At 37.5% G+C, this 19993-nt stretch overlaps 1 protein-coding gene across 1 annotated transcript; it reads right to left on the bottom strand.

Annotated features, from left to right (window-relative positions):
- Positions 1-13371: 13371 nt before the first annotated feature.
- LOC120074601 (CDK5RAP3 protein homolog) lies at positions 13372-19437 on the bottom strand. The gene is made up of 10 exons (XM_039027767.2): positions 19256-19437; positions 18984-19118; positions 18153-18247; positions 17943-18037; positions 17722-17857; positions 17433-17582; positions 16764-17291; positions 16455-16663; positions 15020-15152; positions 13372-13730 (listed from the first exon to the last, which is right to left on the bottom strand). Exons 1-10 carry the CDS (start codon positions 19314-19316, stop codon positions 13599-13601), a joined length of 1674 nt encoding a protein of 557 aa, XP_038883695.1. The 5' UTR covers positions 19317-19437; the 3' UTR covers positions 13372-13598.
- Positions 19438-19993: the final 556 nt, after the last annotated feature.

Genomic DNA, 19993 nt, shown 5'->3' with positions numbered 1-19993 from the left:
CCGATCACATTTCATTGCGTAGTTGGAAACATCCTTAAACAATGAAGGCCAAAAGAATCCACTTTGCAAAACTTTGGCTACAGTACGCTGCCCTCCAAAGTACCTACCATATGGTGAGTCGTGGCATTGTGACAATATGCGTTGTTGAGCAGCATCTGGTACGTATAATCGAATGATTTGTTTTGCACCTCTTTTATATAGATTCGGCTCATCCCAATAATAGTGTCTGCATTCATTCTTGAGCTTCTTCTGTTTATGATAGGTGTAATCTTCAAGGAATTGTTCACAAACCAAATAATTAACGATGTCCGCATACCAGGGCAATTCTTCTATGTGGAACAGCTGCTCATCCGGGAACACAACACTCACCTCAGATTCATTGCGGTCAACCTCGAGATTTTCCAATCTGGACAAGTGATCCGTAATTTGATTCTCTATCCCCTTCCGATCAATTATCTCGATATCAAATTCTTGAAGGAGGAGAACCCATCTAATCAACCTCGGCTTTGCATCCTTCTTTGTCATTAAATATTTGATCGCAGAGTGATCAGTGTGAATGTATACCTTGGTTCCCAACAGATATGCCTTGAATTTCTCCAACGTAAAAATCACAGCCAGGAGTTCTTTCTCAGTGGTGGTATAATTTATTTGAGCAGGGTTTAGAGTTCTACTCGCATATGCGATGGGGTGCAAAATAGTTTTCTTCTTTTGCGCTAATGCAGCCCCCATCACATACCCGCTTACATTGCGCATGATTTCAAATGGCATTGTCCAATCCAGCACAATTAGTACGAGCGCGGTAATCGGAGCATTTTTTAAAACTCTGAATGCGTTGAGGCAATTGTTGTTAAACTCAAATTTCCTGTCCGCCTTTAACAACGCACTCAGTGGTCATGCAATCTTAGAAAAGTCTTTGATGAATCGTCTGTAAAATCCAGCGTGCCCCAAGAAGCTTCGCACAGCCTTCACGCTGGTTGGTGGTGGAAGTTTTTCAATTGCTTTGATCTTTGCTTTGTCCACCTCCAACCCTTCCCGGGAGACTTTATGTCCCAACACTATACTCTCTTTCAACATGAAGTGACATTTTTCCCAATTGAGCACCAAATTCGTTTCTTCACATCTCTTCAAAATTTTCTCCAAATTGGCCAGGCGGACTTCATAAGTGTTCCCATAAACGGAGAAGCCATCCATAAGTATTTCCACTGAGTCCTCGAGAAAATCCGAAAAGATTGCCATCATACACCTCTGGAACGTGCTCGGCACATTGCGGAGGCCAAACGGCATGCGACGAAAAGCGAATGTCCCATATGGGCAGGTGAATGTGGTCTTTTCTTGATCTTCAGGAGCTATCATGATTTTATTATATCTGGCATACCCATCCAAAAAGCAATAAAAATCATTCCCTGCTAGTCTGTCCAACATTTGATCAATGAATGGTAGAGGGAAGTGATCTTTCTTTATGGTCGCGTTCAACTTGCGGTAGTCCATACATATGCACCATCCAATGATGGTTCTTTGCGGTATTAATTCATTGTTCTCATTTGAGACTACCGTCATTCCGCCCTTCTTTGGCACACATTGCACGGGGCTGATCCACGTGCTATCTGCTATGGGATAAATAATACCCGCATCTAGCCACTTGATAATCTCCTTTTTGATGACCTCCTTCATCACAAGGTTAAGTCTGCGCTGATTTTCAATTGTTGCTATGTGGTCGTCCTCAAGACGAATGTGGTGTAGGAAGTACGCGGGGCTAATTCCTTTAATGTCAGCGAGCGTCCAGTCAATTAATCGCACATGTTTCTTGAGAATGCTCATCAACGCATTCTCTTGATCTTCGTTGAGCACAAAGGAAATTATCACTGGAAGCTTCTCATTCTGCCCCAGAAATACGTACTTCAAATGTGTTGGTAGGGTCTTCAGTTCAAGTGTTGGTGGTTCCACCAAGGAAGGTTGCATTGTTTTTCTTTCTTCTTTTGGCTCTTCTTCTTGCATTGCGATCATTCCTTCTTCTTTGTTTTTTTTTTTTTTTGCTACGATTGCATTGTAGGCAGCTACGGATGCGTTGGCATCTTCTTCTTCACACTCTTCATCAGACTTTTCTTCTTCAATTAAATTCAGGTCATCATCAGAATCTTGCAGGTCTTCTTCATTCGGAAATTTCATGGCACGAATTATATTAAATTTGAGCTTCTGTCCGTTTATACTCAACGTGATTTCTCCCTTGTGCACATCAATTTGAGCACAACCTGTTGATAGGAAAGGTCGTGCCAAAATGATGGACACATCTTTGTCGGCCTCATAATCTAGGATGATGAAGTAGACTGGCAAAATAAATTTATCAATTGTGATCAGCACATCCTTCACCTTACCTTCTGGATGAACCAGAGATCTGTCAGCCAATTGGAGAGTCACTGATGTGGGCACAAGTTGCCCCACTTTTAATTGTCTAAAATTTGACAGCAGCATCAAATTTATACTGGCCCTCAAGTCACACAAGGCTTGCCCAATATAGAGTCCTTCTATGGAGCAAGGAATAGTGAAGCTCCCAGGATCGCTCATCTTCGGTGGGATAATAGATTTGGAACTTTGCGTTAATGCCACCATGGAAAATTTTCCAGTGCCTCTTTTCTTAGTTACCATGTACTTCAAAAACTTAACATAGGCAAGCATTTCCTCAATCGCTTCACTAAAAGGAATGTTAACATGTAATTGCTTTAACATAGATAACAAGCGTTGGTACTGTACCTCTTCGTTTTTCTTCTTTCTTAGCCTCTGAGGGAAAGGTGGAAACTGGACTTTCACGGTTTCCGTTTCATTTGACTTTGAGGTTGACGCAACCTTAGGTCCACTGCTTCATTTTCTCTTTCTTCTTCTTGCGTTACCCCAATCTCGGGCTCAGTTACGATGGAAGTTGTTCTATTCTGATCCTTCTTTTCTCCCTCCACAATCTTTCCACTATGCAATGTCACAACCTGGCATTGCTCCTTACCTGATCCCCCTGGGTTGTGTGGAAGTTCAGTTGAACTTGGCAACGCCCCTTGTGGTCGACTCTTCAGCTCATTCGCAATCTGGCCCATTTGTAATTTGAGGTTGCGGATGGACGTAGCCTGACTTTGAAGCACTGCCTCTTTTTTCTCTATATATTGCTTCAACAGGCTCTCCAGAGAAGAAGATTGTGTTGGTTGTTGTGCTACTTGCTTGGTTACTCTGTTGACCGTTGTTACATTGGAAGAATCCTGGTGGCCCTTCTTTTTGCGCCACAGATTGAAAATTTTGTTGTTGATTTTTCCAAGCAAAATTGGGGTGGTTTCTCCATCCGGGGTTGTAAGTGTTCGAAAAGGGATTATTCTTTACAAATCATATAGATTGTGGATTTTGCGGGAAATCTTCCATCGCAGGCCCATCACCGTAGGTCACACACCTTGCGGTGTTTTGACTTATTGTGTTAATTTGCCCACCTTGCAGTGTTGGGTTGTTGATCGCCATTCCTTGAATTAAATTCATCATTACGGTCATTTGGTTTTATAATGAAACAATGGCATCGTTATTTATGTCAGAATCTTTAAGTCTTAATCTCTGGTCACTCTCCCTCCAGTCTTCATGGTTCTTAGAGATGCGGTCCAGGATATTCTTCGCTTTATCGTAAGTTTTGTCAAGAAGACCCCGAGCGACTGCCACATTGGCAGCGGTCTACGAAGCAGGATTCAAACCGTGATAGAAAATTTTTATTTGAAGGTAGTCTGGTAGCCCATTATGCGGACAATCCCGGACCAACCTTTTAAACCTTGCCCAAGCATCGCTGAACGATTCATCCATATCTTGTTCAAAATTAGTAATAAGCTTTCTTCGTCTTGCATTCTCGGTAAGTGAAAAATACCTTTTCATGAATTTCTCCACTACCTGCTCCCAAGAAGTAATCTCTCCTGGTTCGAGCGAATAAGCCCATTTCCTAGCCTGATCACAGAGAGAAAATGAGAACAACGTTAGCCGAACCTCTTCAGCAGATATGTTCGGGAACATAAAAGTATTGCAGATTTCAATAAAACTTCGGAGGTGGGCATGCGGGTCCTCGCCACGCCTTCCTCCGAATTGACCTGCAGTCTGGATCATCTGCAGCATCACCGATTTCATCTCGATTCTACTTCCGTCGAGGGCAGGCCTCATGATTCCCGGAGAGAAATCATAGAGGTTTGGCGATGCATAGTCCCTAATGGGCCTATTGCGATCGTTTATCAACAGAATTGGATTCGCCATGACATTATTATCATTTGGTGCTCCACCTCCAGGCTGCTCCGCTATTTCTTCTTTATCGGATTGTGGTTGTTGTTGGCGGTCTCGTAGTCTCCTTCGAAATGTTCTCTCAATCTCCGGGTCGTAATTCGCCAGAGATTGAGAGTTCTGCAAAGAAATCATAAAAATTACTGTTAGCAACTATTTTTCCGAAGTCCCCGACAACGGTGCCAAAAACTTGATGCGTTAGTTTATTAAGTGGAAATATGGATGAGATGCATTAATGGAATTGCGATGTGCACTCAAGTTTCCCCAGCGGAATTCAAGTGTAAATCCCCCTGAGTTTCCTGGTAAGTCCAGGGTCGAACACAGGGACTTGTGAAAATAGTTGTGTTGGTGATTTTTATGAAGACTTGCGGTAACCAGTTAAATAAATAAATCGTTGGGTTTGTTGTTTGTGTTGATAAAAATAAATAACGAATGTGGCAGAGTTTGAAAAGAGTTGGTAACGAGAAATACGATGAATATGCGGTGAACGGGTTGAGAAAATTTTCAGCTAACACTTCCTAGAATGCGTTCATGCTTTGCGATCATACAACATGCATACAATAGTAAACCACTCGACGTGAATGCTACGGTTTCTAAGGCTAGAATGCATGCAATAAATATGCGATAAGTCTACAGGGTTTACATATAAACCTCTATCTCTATTTATGCGATGACAACATGACATTCACACAAATATGCGACCACATACTATCATTCTCATTCCTAGGATGCATGCAACGGAAGATGACAAACAGAGCTTATCTCTAAGTCCCTATCTTCTGTTTATGCAAGTCTAATCTTGCTCTTTCGAGTCCAGATTCTAACCTAGCTCTCTCGAGACATTAGGTTCTTTCTTTAGATTCTCTCTCGAGTAACTCTAAAGGGTATTTTGTACAGCATAAAACAAGACAATCGCAAGCAATGAACTTCCTAGGTTATGTTAGCTTAGTTCTTCTCAACCCATTCAATTAGTTTAGCTATTCATGCGTATTAAGAGTGTGAGCAGATGTAGAAATAGAACTTCCATTGAATAGATATGAAGATGAAGTACAAAATAACAATGCAAGTATATTAAAGAGCCTAGTAGCAATTTCTTGCTGCCAGGCGTTTACACTGTTTCTACTCGTGCTCTAAAGATATTCCATCTCTCGCGAGAGTCGGCCCGCTCTCTGCTCTTACTCCCCAAGGTTCTCTCTCGAGTTGCCCTGGGCGATCTCCGGTGCCACCACTCTTCTCTTACTCCGCCGTGAAATGGAAAAGAAAACTATGAATAGAAGCAACTGGTTAACTTGTCAACTGATCAACCCCTTTTCCGAAGAGTGCACTTGGTATTTATAGGGCATCAATGGTGAAAGACGGCTTCTCTCTCCTAGTTGTATAGATGAGACAGCTTTAATTCCTGATTGACGCGCCAAATGATTGTCACCGATAAAGCTGAGTGTACTTTGTAACCGTTATCGACTGTCAACTTAATTTGGATCCGACTGACATCATCTTTCTGTCCCATCGCTCTTAATTATCCTTTCACTCGGATGTGCCCACCATGTTGCGCTGACCAAGTTGCGGTGATCCTTCTCACGCGAATGTTTGTGAGCATGATCAACACAAAGTCTTGTGGTAAAGTTGCGGTCGATCGATAATTTCCTATGATCGCAATCTTGCATTGCGTTAATGCATATTCTGCACAAAAATACAAAAATCAATAATTCTAATACGTTGAACGCATGCGACCGCAATATTATAGAATTTATGCTTAATGGACGCAATTTAACATATTTTATCAATGCAATCCAACATTGTTTAATCTGTCTGTTATCAACGATCGCTTAGCTCTTGCTAAACGATTAGGCATCGACCTATACGATAGGTTCAGTCTTCTCCCACTTGCTCAATCGTTTACACGATTGTTGTTTCCTTCATCTTCTGCCTCAATCCAAGTCCACAAAGAGCCCACCTTCTGGATTCTTACACCGAGAATACCAAGGTAGCCTTCTTGGTGGTGTCATACTTAAACTCAATGTCGTCGAGGTTCTGTGGAGGCCGTTCGTGCTGTTGGGGTGTTCGTGACCGAGGCGATCGTTGAGTTCAAGTGCACGGTGTTTGTGCAGTGTAGCGGTCGCGTTGGACGAGCGTTCGAGGTTGTTGTGTTCGAGCGTTCGTGATCAAGGATGGAGATGAGTCTACAAATGTGTATAGCATTTCTCCTTGAATTTTTGTATTATCATGCTGTAATTTCTGTAATGAATGTATAACCGTATGTTTCTGCTTATGACTGTAATTATAAAGTTCATATATAATTGTAATTTGGAATGATCTTTCCGCTGCTCATGGAAATCCTTGTGCACGATTTCCTTCAGAAACTATCACAGTAATCAGCATCGGGGGAACTAGTGGAATGACGAGAAGTGGGAAATGCTGTAGACCTGAGGACATAAAAACATCATATAGTGAATACCAACAAAAGTAGTGAACAGAGAAAGAATGTTTGCTTAACCATGAAAAAAATTGGGGTGAGGTGCCTATGATCATTAAAGGAAGCTAATATAAGAAAATAGTATCCGATGAAGAAGTTGGTGAGTTCTTAAAGTTAATAAACATAGTGAATATAAATTGATTGAGCAATTATTATGTACACCAGCTTGGATATCTATATTGTCACTATTTTTTAATTTTGAGCAACATCGTAAAACCCTGTTGGATGTTTTGAACCAAGCACACATAAATCACGATATTATAGTTGAGAAACTGGGTAGAATTGTAGGAAATATTGTTGTGCCTGCACCTCGAAAGGGAGCAAAGTGAGTCCCGAATAAAAAAAAAAAAAGAGAATTTGGAACTCTTAGGAGAATGTGGCTATATTGTTGTGTCTAATTCTATCACCTTCACCGATGAGGAAATCTCACTTGAAGATAGTGGGCATACTAAGGCATTGCACATAATGGTAAAATAAAAAGATTATGCGATAGCAAAAGTCCTTGTCGACAATGGTTCTTCCTTAAATGTGATGCCTATGATACGATACTAAAATCACATGTAGATCCATCTTATATCAAACATAAGTTGATGGTGGTAAAAGGCTTTTGATGGGTCTCATAGAGGATTCGTGGGAGATATCGAAGTTCCTATCAAGATCGGACCTTGTACCTTCGATGTGACATTCCAAGTGATAAGCATAAACTCAGCTTATAGTTGTCTATTAGGTAAGTCCTGGATCCTTTGACAGGAGTCATTTCATCCACCTTACATCAACTAAGTCTACTGATACCTCTTACATAGAGGTCACTTTCAATCTTTTGAAATCACAAATGGTACAATTTTCACCCATTCTGAAGACCAAAGTTTGTAGTAGTCATTATCAAAGGCTTCAAAACATAGTTGCATAATCTGTGATAAGGGATGATACAAAACTGGTAAAGGTTTTAGGAAATATTACCAAGGTAGGAGCCAATCTAGGTCTCTACCTAAAGCCATCGAGAAGTTTAGCTTAGGTTACTGATAGCTCTCAAAGAGAGCTATTATTCCTAACTTAATTCGGGTTTTTTTATTGGATTTTAAGTGTTTATTGTGTTATTTTATAGGTTCCAAGCAATCAAGAGGTAGAATCGAGTATTTTGAGTTGGACGGGGTTAATTTGAAGCAAATTGGAGTCGATTTGAGCATTTAAACTTCAAAAGAGCAAAAAGACCAAAATGCCCCTACTTCAGCGTCGCAACGCTCAACCCATGCCTTGGTCCAATGCTCATCTGACGCTAGAAGGCACAACGTCGGTGTGCAGGGCAACACTGCCTATAGCGTCACAACGCTTCGATTAGAGCAACACTTCTTATGACCGTCCGCGTGCGTGTCTTCTTTGGCCCAAACAGAGGGCAGTGTTGCAACACTGTCCCTAGAGCGTTGCAACGCTGCGATCTATATTAAAAATGCCTCTCTTCATCTTTATGTCAAAATATGTTGAATTTTGGGGTCCAATTTGATGGAGGTCGAGGTTAATCTTCAATCTTCTTCTTTTCTCTTCAAATTTTAGTATCTTTAGGTTAGTTTTTCCTTTTTTATTTTGGGTTGTAATCAATGGATCAGATGTTTATCTCAAATTTGTCGATGAATTAAGAGGTAATTTCTATCTAATTTCTTTGAGCAAGAGTCCTATGATTAACTTCTTGAGAATTCTGTAATTAGATTTGATGTTCTTCAATTCTGTATTTTTCTTTGAATATTTGTGTAATTAGATTTGCATTTGTGTGTTGGATTGAGGACCCTATCATAATTATATGTCTCCGCTAGTTAATTTCGAGTTCGCCTGTTTCCTTGTGTTCGTCAACGCTTGAATTTACCCCGATAGCAAAAGATTAGATGTGAATGCTTAAATTTATAGGTTGACCTTGAATTTTGGTATTGCATGTTTAATCTAGATTCAAAGAATAACTTAATTAATTGAATATGGCTTTTCTTGACATTTAATCGACTCGAATGAATCTTCATTCTTAATGCATATGATTTTTAATTCTATATGATTGCTAAGAACCCAGTAGAATTAAGAGCATATAGTTTAATTAGGGCATGGTCTTTCCGACCTTAATTAATAATTAGGGTACTTGATTGATTTTGATTTAATTGATTGTCGGCCTCTGCAGAGATTAATTAAGTCGAATCGATTTAGTAGTTGTGCATGCATAGAATGGAATGTTTGTTTAATTATTGATTTCCATGATAGAAATTGCATAGGAAACTCTCTCTGCTCTAGAAATTCGACATATCCTTATCCTAGATTACATTTATCCTTTTATTTCAATTTCTCGTATTTTTTCTCTTCCACACCAAAACCCCCATTTACTACTCTAGTTAGAAAATTAGCTTAACGAAACAAATCGCGCTTCCTTACGGATCGACTCGGACTTACCACTATTGCTACTTTTTAATAGTTATAGGAGTAGTTCGATATTTACATATTTTCTTTTGCTTCATAGCCCTTCAGGAATTAAACAACACCGAAAAGTGGTTCGAACGAAAATGGCATTGGAGTATAGTGGTAAGTATTCCCGCCTGTCACGTAGGTGACCCGAGGATGGCCATTACGTTTCGTTAGTTAAATTTCTGGTTAGAGCATTCTTTTGCTTTTGATTTGTTTTTTCTTTTTTGTGTTCATATTCTAAGCATGGACAGATATCATCAACAAGGATGAAGACGATCAAGTGAAGCATCTCGGCCTAGTGACGAAGTTATTGACCTTCCAGGTCAACTTGCTGAGTTAACTTCTTTGGTTAGTCAATTGGTTGCAAGTAAACTAGGTGCAAGCATGTAGGATTGATCACCCTGAACAAGCATGTCCAAACCTATAGTGGAGCCCTATGCCACGAGACTACTCCATGGGAGGGTATCCTAGTTATATAGATGACAATTTCCATCGGCCTAGATGGGAGGAGTCCTATGGCTATGAAAACCTAGGATGAGACCAGTGCCACTATGAGTCGTACCCTGCCACATTTGACATGTCGATGCAAGCTCACACCGTCGATTTAAAGGTTAAAAAACCTCACCCTATTCCAGTGTCCGGTATATCGTATATTTTTTAATTTTTGTTTTTCTTGTTCTCAAGAGTCTGGTGAGTCTTTTCTTTATTTTGACTCTTTTGGGTCACTTGAGTCTTTTGATTCTTTCTTTTTACCTTTTTTAAACAAACTTAAAACATCCAAATTTGACTTGTCTGGTTCTCTTTGGAAGATGAAAACCTTTATAGCTTTATCGGGCTATATCGACTCATCCAAGAAAGAACCAGAGAAATACGAAAATTTCTTTGTGCATTGACAGGGGACAAGTCACGTCGAGCAACCGAAGTTTAAAATTTGCGCTTCCTGGAGGTAGCCAGGTGAAAATTTTTCTTTTAATTGTTATTTTCTATTTTCTGTTTTTAGGATAGTTTTTAAAATTAGTTTTAAAGTTTTAGGGTACTTTCTTTTTTTATTTTTTGTTTAAGTAAGGTTAGGTTTAGTTTTGTTTTAATTTCTATGTTTTAAAAAAATATATTAGAGCGCAACATTGCAACGCTACAATGCAATGTCGTGAGGCTGCGAGGCAAAACTACGTTAAAACACAGTTCTATAACGAGAAAGTTTTAACTTTTCATCTTCTCCGATTTTCAGCCATTCTTCCCTAACTTCTTCCCTTCGCTTCACGTTTCTTCACCCCAAATCACAAACTCCCTTCTGATTTTCCTTGGTTTTCATCTATTCTTCAAGTTTTCTTCAATATCTCTTCTTCGATTTATGGGTTTAATACCCAAATCAAATCCTAGGGTTTTTTCTTGGGCGATTTTAAGGATTTCTTCATTGGAGGTAACTTTTTTTTGTTTTTATTGTGTATTTGATTCATAAATTTACTTAACATATTGAAGATCTCTTGGATTATATGGATTTTATGCTTAAACTAAATAGTGTTGAAAATTTGTTTGATGAATTATTTGTTGAAATTGGAATAAATTGTTGGGATCTTTCTGTGTGTAGGTAGAATTGAACTGTATTGTTATACATTTTGTTTGGGGTTGGGTCGATTTTGAGGATTTGGTTGATTTTTCCTAGTTAAACCTAGTTTTTGTGAGCTTTTCATCAATATATCCATCATAGGTCCTAGGAGAGAAAGTAGGAAAATTGGGGCTAGCACTAGTCGGGGTGGGCATGATCCTGGACCTGTTTTCGAGCATACTAGGTTTAGTTCACAAGGGTCCCTAGATAGATATCACTATGTTAAGGACCATAGTCCTCGAAAGAGCTTTAGCCTTAGAGACCGATTTCTACCCTCATATCTCCGCTGAGATACAGCAGAGAGGATGAGAAACCTTAGCTAACCGTTCTGGTGAGGCGGTTGTACCCATGGTTAGGGAGTTTTATGCCAACATTAACGAGAATAGGGATTTCTCGTTAGTTAGGGGCATTAGAGTTCCCTTTTCGTCCATTCGCATCAATGAAGTCTTCGGGTTAATAGAATTCAATGATGAGTATAGTAAATTCTGCTCCCAGTAGTTCCCCGAGTAAGAGGTTATTGAGACTCTGTGTGGACCTGGAGTTGAGTGGGCTAGGCCACGTGGTGTTGCAGTTAGGTTTAGGGGAGTAGATATGTCTGTTTCTGACCAAATCGGGCATGCCTTTGTATGTTCAAAATTGATGCCAGTGTTATGCCTTACTGACGTCACAAAGGACCGAGCCAAGGTCCTATACTATTTAGTTTAGGGTATGTTCGTTAACGCAAGATGGGTCATTAGGGCCTCGATCTGTCGATGTGGATGTTGCTCCACCACTGGTAGCTTAGGGCACCCTAGCTTAATTACCAAGTTGTGTCGGAGTTCTAGGGCGGAGATCCCTGATGATGAAGAAAGGATGAGGCGTAAAGCACCCAATGCAGATCTTTCGTAGTTGCCTTCCGTGGCCGTGGAGTTGATTTAGAGGACGAAGACGAAGGGGAAGATGAGGATATTCCCACCACAAAGGAGCTTCCCCATGTTGATCCTCAGTATCAGTATGATGTGCCAATAGCAGAGGACTCTTTCGAGGAGCAGGCCTTGAGGATGTCCACTAAGGCCCTTTCGATGGCTACCAAGTCCCTAAGGGTGAGTCAGGAGACAGCTCACCAGGCGAGGCGTATGGAAAGGACGGTAAACTACATTTGTGAGCATAATCATCTTTACTACGCTAGCATTAGTTTCTAGAACGACCTTTAGAGGGAACCGGACTCACCTGATTCCTATTGAGGCTAGTTTTCCTTCTCGTGCCCTCGACAGTATTGTTCCTTTCCTTTCCTTATTTTTCTTTGTTTTCTTTGGTCTTCTGTTGTTTTTGTACTTTGTAGTTTTTTTAACTTTTTTTTTTTTTTAGGTTTCTTTTGCTTTTTTTTTTTTTTTTTTTTTTTTTTTCCTTTTTGGTTTTTGTTTTGTAGGGACAGCCTAAAAGAGAAGAGTGTCATTATGTGAGGCGAGCCCTACCACCACCATCTTGTATGCGATAATATTTTCAAGGGAGGTTTTTTGTTCCCTTGTTACTTTTTCTTTTTGTGCTAGACTTGAGATACATTGGAGATAATGTATCATTTTAAAGTTGGGGGTGGGGTACCTGTTGGGTAATTTTATCTTAGCTTGGGTCCTTGAGCGCTGTGCTCGGACTATGCTTTGTGTATTTTGATGGTTTTATTTGCTCTATTACTCTATTGTTATTATGATGGTTTATGACGCACTCTTCCTATGATAAAATTTTCAAGAACGTTAGAAAAACATGATCATGATTTTTAGCCCAACTTAAAAAAATTTATTTTCTCTCATGCAGTTACAAACCTACAGCTACTATTTGAAAAATGTTTGCAAGAAAGAAAGACAAAGATTGGAAAACCAGGAAGAAAATGGGAAGAGATAGATCATACCCACCTTTATGAGACTGTCAAGAGGGATAACGTCGAGGAAGATGAGTGGTAACTATTATGTAATTATATTCATTGTGTCCAATTTTCTCACATTTTGATTGAATAATGTAACCATCTGAATTTCTAGACATACCATACGAACATTACTACATGCATACGTATCATGAAAATAGGACTGGTTGCAAACTTAAGTAAAAGTAACAAAATCAATTTATTAAGTTATGCACCAAAAGAATAAAAACATAAATTCATGGGTTGGGTACCCCTACCTCCAATTTAAAATAAACAAATAAATAAACAAATGAATATATAAATAAGTTAAATCAAGAATTTGAATGTTTGACTTCTCCCTCCCACCGATGAGTTTCTATATTACTTTCTAACAATATTTCAAAATCCATGTTTTTTTTTTAAAAGAAATCCGTGCCAAATTTTGAAAACTAAAAAGATATCTACATAATTTTTCAGAACTTATTTTAATTTTTAGCAATTGATTAAGAACTAAAACAGAAAAACTTAAATACTACCTGAATTTCACCTTCTTTATGCAGCCCAAACAGTTGTCCAATAAAAAATTAACATGTGACAAATGTTCTAAAAAAAGTTATTAGTTTTTGTGCAAAGAGAAGGGGAGCATGGGATGCTCAAACTCCACCTAATCATGGCTCAAACTAAAATTAAGACGAACAATTTTCAAAAACCAAACATCAAAAATAAAATCACTATTACCGAAGATTTGAACATATATATTTAGCCTTCTTAATAGTAAAGAAAAACAAAACAAACTCAAGTGACAAACTTGGAAGCGTTAGTAAATCTAATGTTTTACAGATTGATTTAGGAAGAGGAAAATAAGTTGAGGAACATCAATCCGATTTGTAATCCATATTCAAGTGTTTGGTGGCATTTTAGGGTATTTACGCGGTGAGACCGCTTGCTAAAACAGCATTTATTTCGCCAATAATGTTGACAGGCCTTCCATCAAACATGGATGATAAAGTGCTTTCACACAACTTCTTCAACTCCCTCGTTTTCGTCAGAGCTGATTCCTGCAATTGCATCGAACATGCTAGTCTTAGGACTTTTGGATTGAGGGGGAGAAAAAAAATATTTTTCAAAAAAGTTATTTTTATTTAAACTCTTTTAATAAATATATATATATTTAAAATACATTGTTTCAAAAGCTATTTGGATTAGTTGCCAAACATTTCAATTTTTTTTTTTAAATGAATTATTTTCTAACCATTTGGTAATTACTCATTGGTTTTTTAAATTAAGCATATTTCCTCTCAATGTCTTACGACGGCTTGCATTTTTCTTAAGTAAAATAATTGAATTTTTAGTCAAATTCCAAAAACAAGCTTAAGAACTGCTTTCTCTAGCTTCCAAACTTTGGCTTGGTTTTCTAAAAACATTGGTAAAAAGTAGATACCAGATTCTATAAGATACCATAGATAAAAAGAAGAGAAGAATTATTCAGATGGCAAACGTTTTCTCATCTAGAGGAAAGACACAGTACCCGAGTAGCAAATGGAACCATTCTTCATAGAGAATTGGCAGAGAGGAGGAAGAAGATATTGGGTATAAATTAAGTTATAAGTTATAAAGGTCAAATAAATATTAAAACACAAGCTTGTCTGCTTTTAAAATTAGATATTGTAATTCTCTTGCTATTGCATAGTTGTTACTTGTGTTTAGGTACTATCATCTTTTTAACTAAAAAATATTGTGAGGGAAAAAGATAAGTATCAAAAAGACTATTGAATTCTTCATTGGGAAATTTGGTCACAAAAGCATAAACAATCAAGACGTTATTCAGAGAAGGATACGCTCCCTCAACATCCCATCAACTTATTGTGTTGTGTGTAAAAAACGAAAGTGAAACTCAAGGCCATTTGTTTGTTACATGCAGCTTGGTAACAGATTAATTTGGAATTTGTTATTATATTCCTTCAGGTAGCAGACCCCTATTGCAAACAATATGAGAGGCCTGCCTTCTTTCATCTATTTAGATGGGTACACCTCAAAAGAAACATAATAAATTCTCTGGCTACAACTTGTTACAACTCTCTTTTGGCTAAACCCTAAACCCTAAACATTGTTTTGGTGAAAATGTTTTTTTGTCACCTTTTACAAATTATAGTTTAAATGATCCTGTGCCCAACTAGAAGGCTTTATGTAGCTTCCATCAGCTTTGGGGCAGGTTTTACCCCACTTTGTTTGTATATTTCAATTTATCGTTGAAACATAATGTTTTTATGACTAAAATAAAGTAAAAAAGGAAGAAAAACTAAACTGAACTGAAATACATATATAAGTTAAAAGGAAGAAAACTTACCTGTTTTGGCCAAAATGAAGCCAATGAATTTTGAAGCTCCATGCGTTTGCCAGCCAAGTCCTTTAACCCTTCCTTCAGTTTCACTTCACGCTGCTTCTTTTCCTCTAGTGTACTAACTAATCTATCTAGAAATCTGAAATCAAAGTTTACATCAGTTTACCTGAGAATGGTCAAATTTAAGAAAAGTACCAAAAAATTTTTTTAGAGAAAATGTAAAAGATAGAGTTGGTTCACTCTACAGTCTCTAACTGGAGTCTTTTTCGACTGGCCTTTACTTTTATCACTAATCAAATAGAGTATTCTTGAAAATCTACCATTCACCCCAAGTTGGAATGTCTCTTTTCTACCTCCCCTTGTTATCCAATAATTCGTCATTAGAAATATGGATTGTTTCTCATGAAAATAACTTTTGTCCTATTATTTCCTTGATAGTAACTAGTAAGTGTATAAAAGAATATATTATTCAAAATTAGAAAAGAAAATTGGCAATTATCATGATCAACCAAGTGATGTTTAACAAAAATAATTGGCCTAATTAACATAAATAAAAAACATCAGCTCAAAACCAAGTTTTAGTACTGATTCTCGACATCGAGACAATTAAATAGAAAAGATATTAAATACATACTTCATAGACATTCAGCATTATATCAATTGTGTCCCTAAACTTCAAAAAAATTAATTGTCTTTAAACTTTAAATTATATTTATCCAGTGCCCATCATTGTTACCAGTAGATAACATGCCTGACGGAACTCAATTCTTGAATTTTGGATGAAGTGACACAATTTAACAACTAGTTAGATGGATTTCATAAATGATTGGACAGGTGAAAATTTAAGAACAAAAACTGTAATCTACTCTAAGAAAATATTATCAAATCTAATCTTATCTAGATATAATATATAATCTTTTCAATGAGCTGTACAATGCTACTCGTCCAAATCTCAAATAGAGCAACTTATGTGTATTGCTAACCAATATTCATTGTCAAAACTAAAGCAAAAAGAAATAGAATTCAAAATCTGTAGATGTAACTAAAACCTTTTAACTAGACAAAATACTTACAAAGACCCAAAAATGAAAGTTAACCTACTAATTAGAAGATTCAAACACGTCCACTGTAAGTCATAATATTTGAATCAAACAGCTTCTAGAATAACATAGCATATTTTGATATGATTTAGAAAATACACATGCAGATTATCATAATTGCAAAGTTTATTAATCAAAGGGTTACAAGTCTACCAATGCTAGTTCGTCAATCAAAGGAAGTTGCAACAAAAACAAGTGGGATGGTTGTTTATTGAAAAGGTGGTTGAAATCTGAGTAACAGTAGCTTCGTTTAATTTGCATCTTTCACAAGAAATTTTTGTATCAAAATCTGGAAAATCCCTAAGAGATGTAAGAAAATAATAACCTAGTAATCGTAGTACCTTTTAGAATTGAGAATCATAATTAAATCTTGAGTTTTCCTACTTGACAGTAATGAAATAGCCAAGGAAACATCTGATAACATTGTCTCAATGGCATCAGAAGCATATTGCTGCAGCACAAAGGGAGCAACTGCCTGGACTTGATGTTGCAAAGACAGAGTTTCATCATTCTTCAACTCATTCAAACGTTGAATTAGAAATGCCTTAACCTGAAATTGTATTTAGATATAGCCATTAAGCCTTCATCTAAGTTATTTGATTTAGTGACAGATAACGCCACTCAAGTTCTGTACCAAAGTTAAGATATACCTCATATAGATCATCAAGAATTTTATTCCTATACTCGGTCTCCAAAAGCTCACTCCTAACTTCAGTGATTTCCACAGATTGGGTTGAAGGGATGAATGTCTTTTGATCCATCGCTATATCTGGCAAGGTTACATCATCGATGATATCAACTTGCGGTGTTTCAACACTGACATCCCATGATATCTCAGACACAGTAGTCTCTGGCAATGTAGTACTACCCTCCTTATTAGATTCCATTTGATATGATTCCACAGCCTCACTCGCATGAACTATTTCATAAGGTCCCAACCCATTTCCTGTGTCCTCAGTTTCTTCCAGTGCACCTATATCCCAATCAATTTGAGTATTTTCCACCGATATATCCCAGTCAATATTATCAGCAGCAATTCCTGTTTGTCCAATAGCATCTGGTTCTATATAGCTTGATTGAACATTTCCAGAATCAACAATCTCAAAGCCCACAGACACATGTAAAGAAGGAGGATGCTCATGTACATGCCGCAGGTTTGGTAATACAGTCGCGTCTTTCTGTATGGAACGTCAGAGACTCAGAATTAACATACCACGTCAAAATAACCTAAACGTAAACAGCATCGGGAAATAAATTTCTCTATTCATCTCTATGACACTTATGATCATCAGATAATGTATATTACGCTATTTCCTTACATCCTTATCCGAGTGAGCATCCCTTACAAAATCAGAATAGTATTCAATAGCACGTGACACAGAATCACCATTTATGACTTCTAATATTCTGCTAAACGTGCTTGGAAGTGACATTGCAGTCTCCAGAAGTTCAGCTCTAACATTTTTTCCCTGCAGGATGAAGAATATGAAGAAGCTAGATTTCAATTAAAAATAATAATGATGATGATGAAGAAGAAATCCATGCAATAAAAAATAAAATACAAAAGGAGTCTCCTAAAGTTTGGAAATATATGGAGCAGGTTATAACCTGCAAACCGAGATCCTGACAAGCCTCTACATATTTAGCTGCCGAAAGAGAAGCATTTCTTTTAGTATCAGATTCTTTGCGTTCCAGCTCAGCAAGCTGTTGATGAATCTTTTGGACCTGTTTCTTCTGATATGGACTTCACATTAAAAATAACAGTAGCATGAAAACTGACCTCTTCTATATCCATCAGTTACTACACAAAGTTCATAAAAGACATTTACATTTCATAAATCACATTCTGGACAATTATTTGAGCTGCCTCGCCAAGAAAAATATGATCCTTCTCATAAGCTCGTACAATCACCTCCCAAGCACCCTGCAAAAAAGGTATATTTTATTTAGAAAACAAACTTAACTAAAGCTCTACAGCAATTCAAGCCTGCCAATGTATAGTGGAGACTGAGAAAAGGACAGGAAAAGACAAGTCTTACAGCAGCACCTGATAGCCGGCCAAATATATTCCGGCTTTCTGGGGTTGACTCTAGAAGAATATTGTATATTTTCTTTGCCTCTAAATAACCAATATCTGAGAAAAAACCATTCAACCAGTGTACAAGTTACTGATGAGGTATAAACTATAAATTAATAAGCAAAAGAACTGAATAACAAGGGACATTTGATGCACAAGATAGGGAAAGATTACATCAATTATAATTTAGAAATATTAATCAAATTATGATAGAACCTCTGTATTGATTCAACAGAGAAATATACACCGCACTAACTCTCCTGGCTGTGATGCCACAGCTAATCAAAGAGTACCTATCTCTATGTACAATCCCTACTAAATCCTATTCATGTCATGCTCTTTCTCAAATGTGATCATTGACAGTGAACCCCACATCCCTCTACACACTTAACGAATACTCCCTACCTCTCTGCCGACTATATGCTAAGTTCTAATCCAGCTTACGACCATCTCACAAGACAAGTTATCAACAAACTCATAGAATTTTAATTTTTTAGGTCAGGCTCGTTCTTTACTACAATGGAAGTTTGTTTCTTCGCTTTGCAGCAGCGTCAATTAAAGGTTCCATTTCAGCAATTGTAGTACTATTTTTGTGAAACAAGAAACAAAGTCAATTGCAGTACTACTGATAAAAATGAACTCTCTGTCTCTCTCTCTCTCTCTCTCTCTCTCTCTCTCTCTGCCTTTTGTTAATCAAGTTTCACTCGAAAACAAACACGAGTAGACTCCAGTAAATGCCAGTAAATTAAACATACTAATTCCGTAAAAAAAACTTGAAAAAATTAAATCTAACCTTCATGATCTAAGGTATGGAAATAGGGATCGGTATCTTTGGGGAGCGACAAGAACTCCTTGGAGATGCGAACTCTCAACGCTGCCAAACGCTTACGCCAATCAGCAGGGATTCTTTTCCGATCGACGAGCCATTCTTCAATCCCACGAAGGTGCAAAAATCAAATAGTTGGAAGAAAACAAGAACAATTCAAACAAACAATAAACGAAGAATGAAATGAAAACAACATAAAAAATTGAACAAGAATCGGAGATTGTAAGTGGAATTATTACCACCAAGGCGGGAGAATGTAATGTCGATTGGAAGATTACGAATATCATCGGGGGCCTGCATTCTTTTTCCACAAAATTCCGTTGCTTAGGGTGCGTTAGAGTCTTGTCCCGGCTCGAAGGAGAGCTAATTTGTACATCAAAAAAAATAATAATAATAATAATAATACAAAAATAAGAAAACTACCTTTTTGACCCTCAGTGTTTTTTTATATATATATTAATACGAAGAACAAGAAACTAGGAAAATTTCATTAAATGATCCAAAAACCAAAAACTTTTCCATCAATGATCTCTTCTTAAAAACTTTTCTAATACTAACCTTTTGCCCTTGCAAATTTCAAAATTACCCCCAATTTTAAAAAGTCTTCGGACCAAAGTCTTCCATCTTCTTCCTTCAACCATTTTTCAAGCACTCAATATGTATCCAATGCAACACCAACATTTCATCGAAGTATTTATTCATTTATTCCCAACTAATATTCTACCAATGGAAGTTCAATCTCAGTATTCATTTTCTATCGAACTCCCCACGAAATTCTCTCATTATTCTCTCGGAGTGTTATCTCAGAGTTTCAGTCCAACATCTTCGTCGAGCGTTTTCATCAGATTCAGAAACGGAGATAATGTAAGTGATATTCAATATTGTTGGGGTTTGTGCCCTAAAGTATCGTGTTCTGTAGTTTGTAAACAACTTTGTACGAACACTTGTGATGAATAATATAAATGATATTTACTTCA

The sequence above is a fragment of the Benincasa hispida genome, chromosome 3 (genome assembly GCF_027475165.1).
Source record: "Benincasa hispida cultivar pf3 chromosome 3, pf3_genome.v1.1, whole genome shotgun sequence".
Classification (NCBI taxonomy): domain Eukaryota; kingdom Viridiplantae; phylum Streptophyta; class Magnoliopsida; order Cucurbitales; family Cucurbitaceae; genus Benincasa; species Benincasa hispida.
The sequence above is the reverse complement of the archived record's forward strand: the minus strand, read 5'-3'. Positions and strand labels throughout refer to the sequence as shown.

Bases quoted from the DNA above. Each gene is read 5' to 3' on its own strand.
- LOC120074601 (XM_039027767.2), bottom strand. From the start codon at position 19,316: ATGCAGGCCCCCGATGATATTCGTAATCTTCCAATCGACATTACATTC. The intron at 19,119-19,255 runs GTAATAATTCCA...GTGGGATTGAAG, and splicing joins TACATTCTCCCGCCTTGGTG to AATGGCTCGTCGATCGGAAA. The intron at 18,038-18,152 runs GTAAGACTTGTC...CCTTTTTTGCAG, and splicing joins GCCGGCTATCAGGTGCTGCT to GGTGCTTGGGAGGTGATTGT.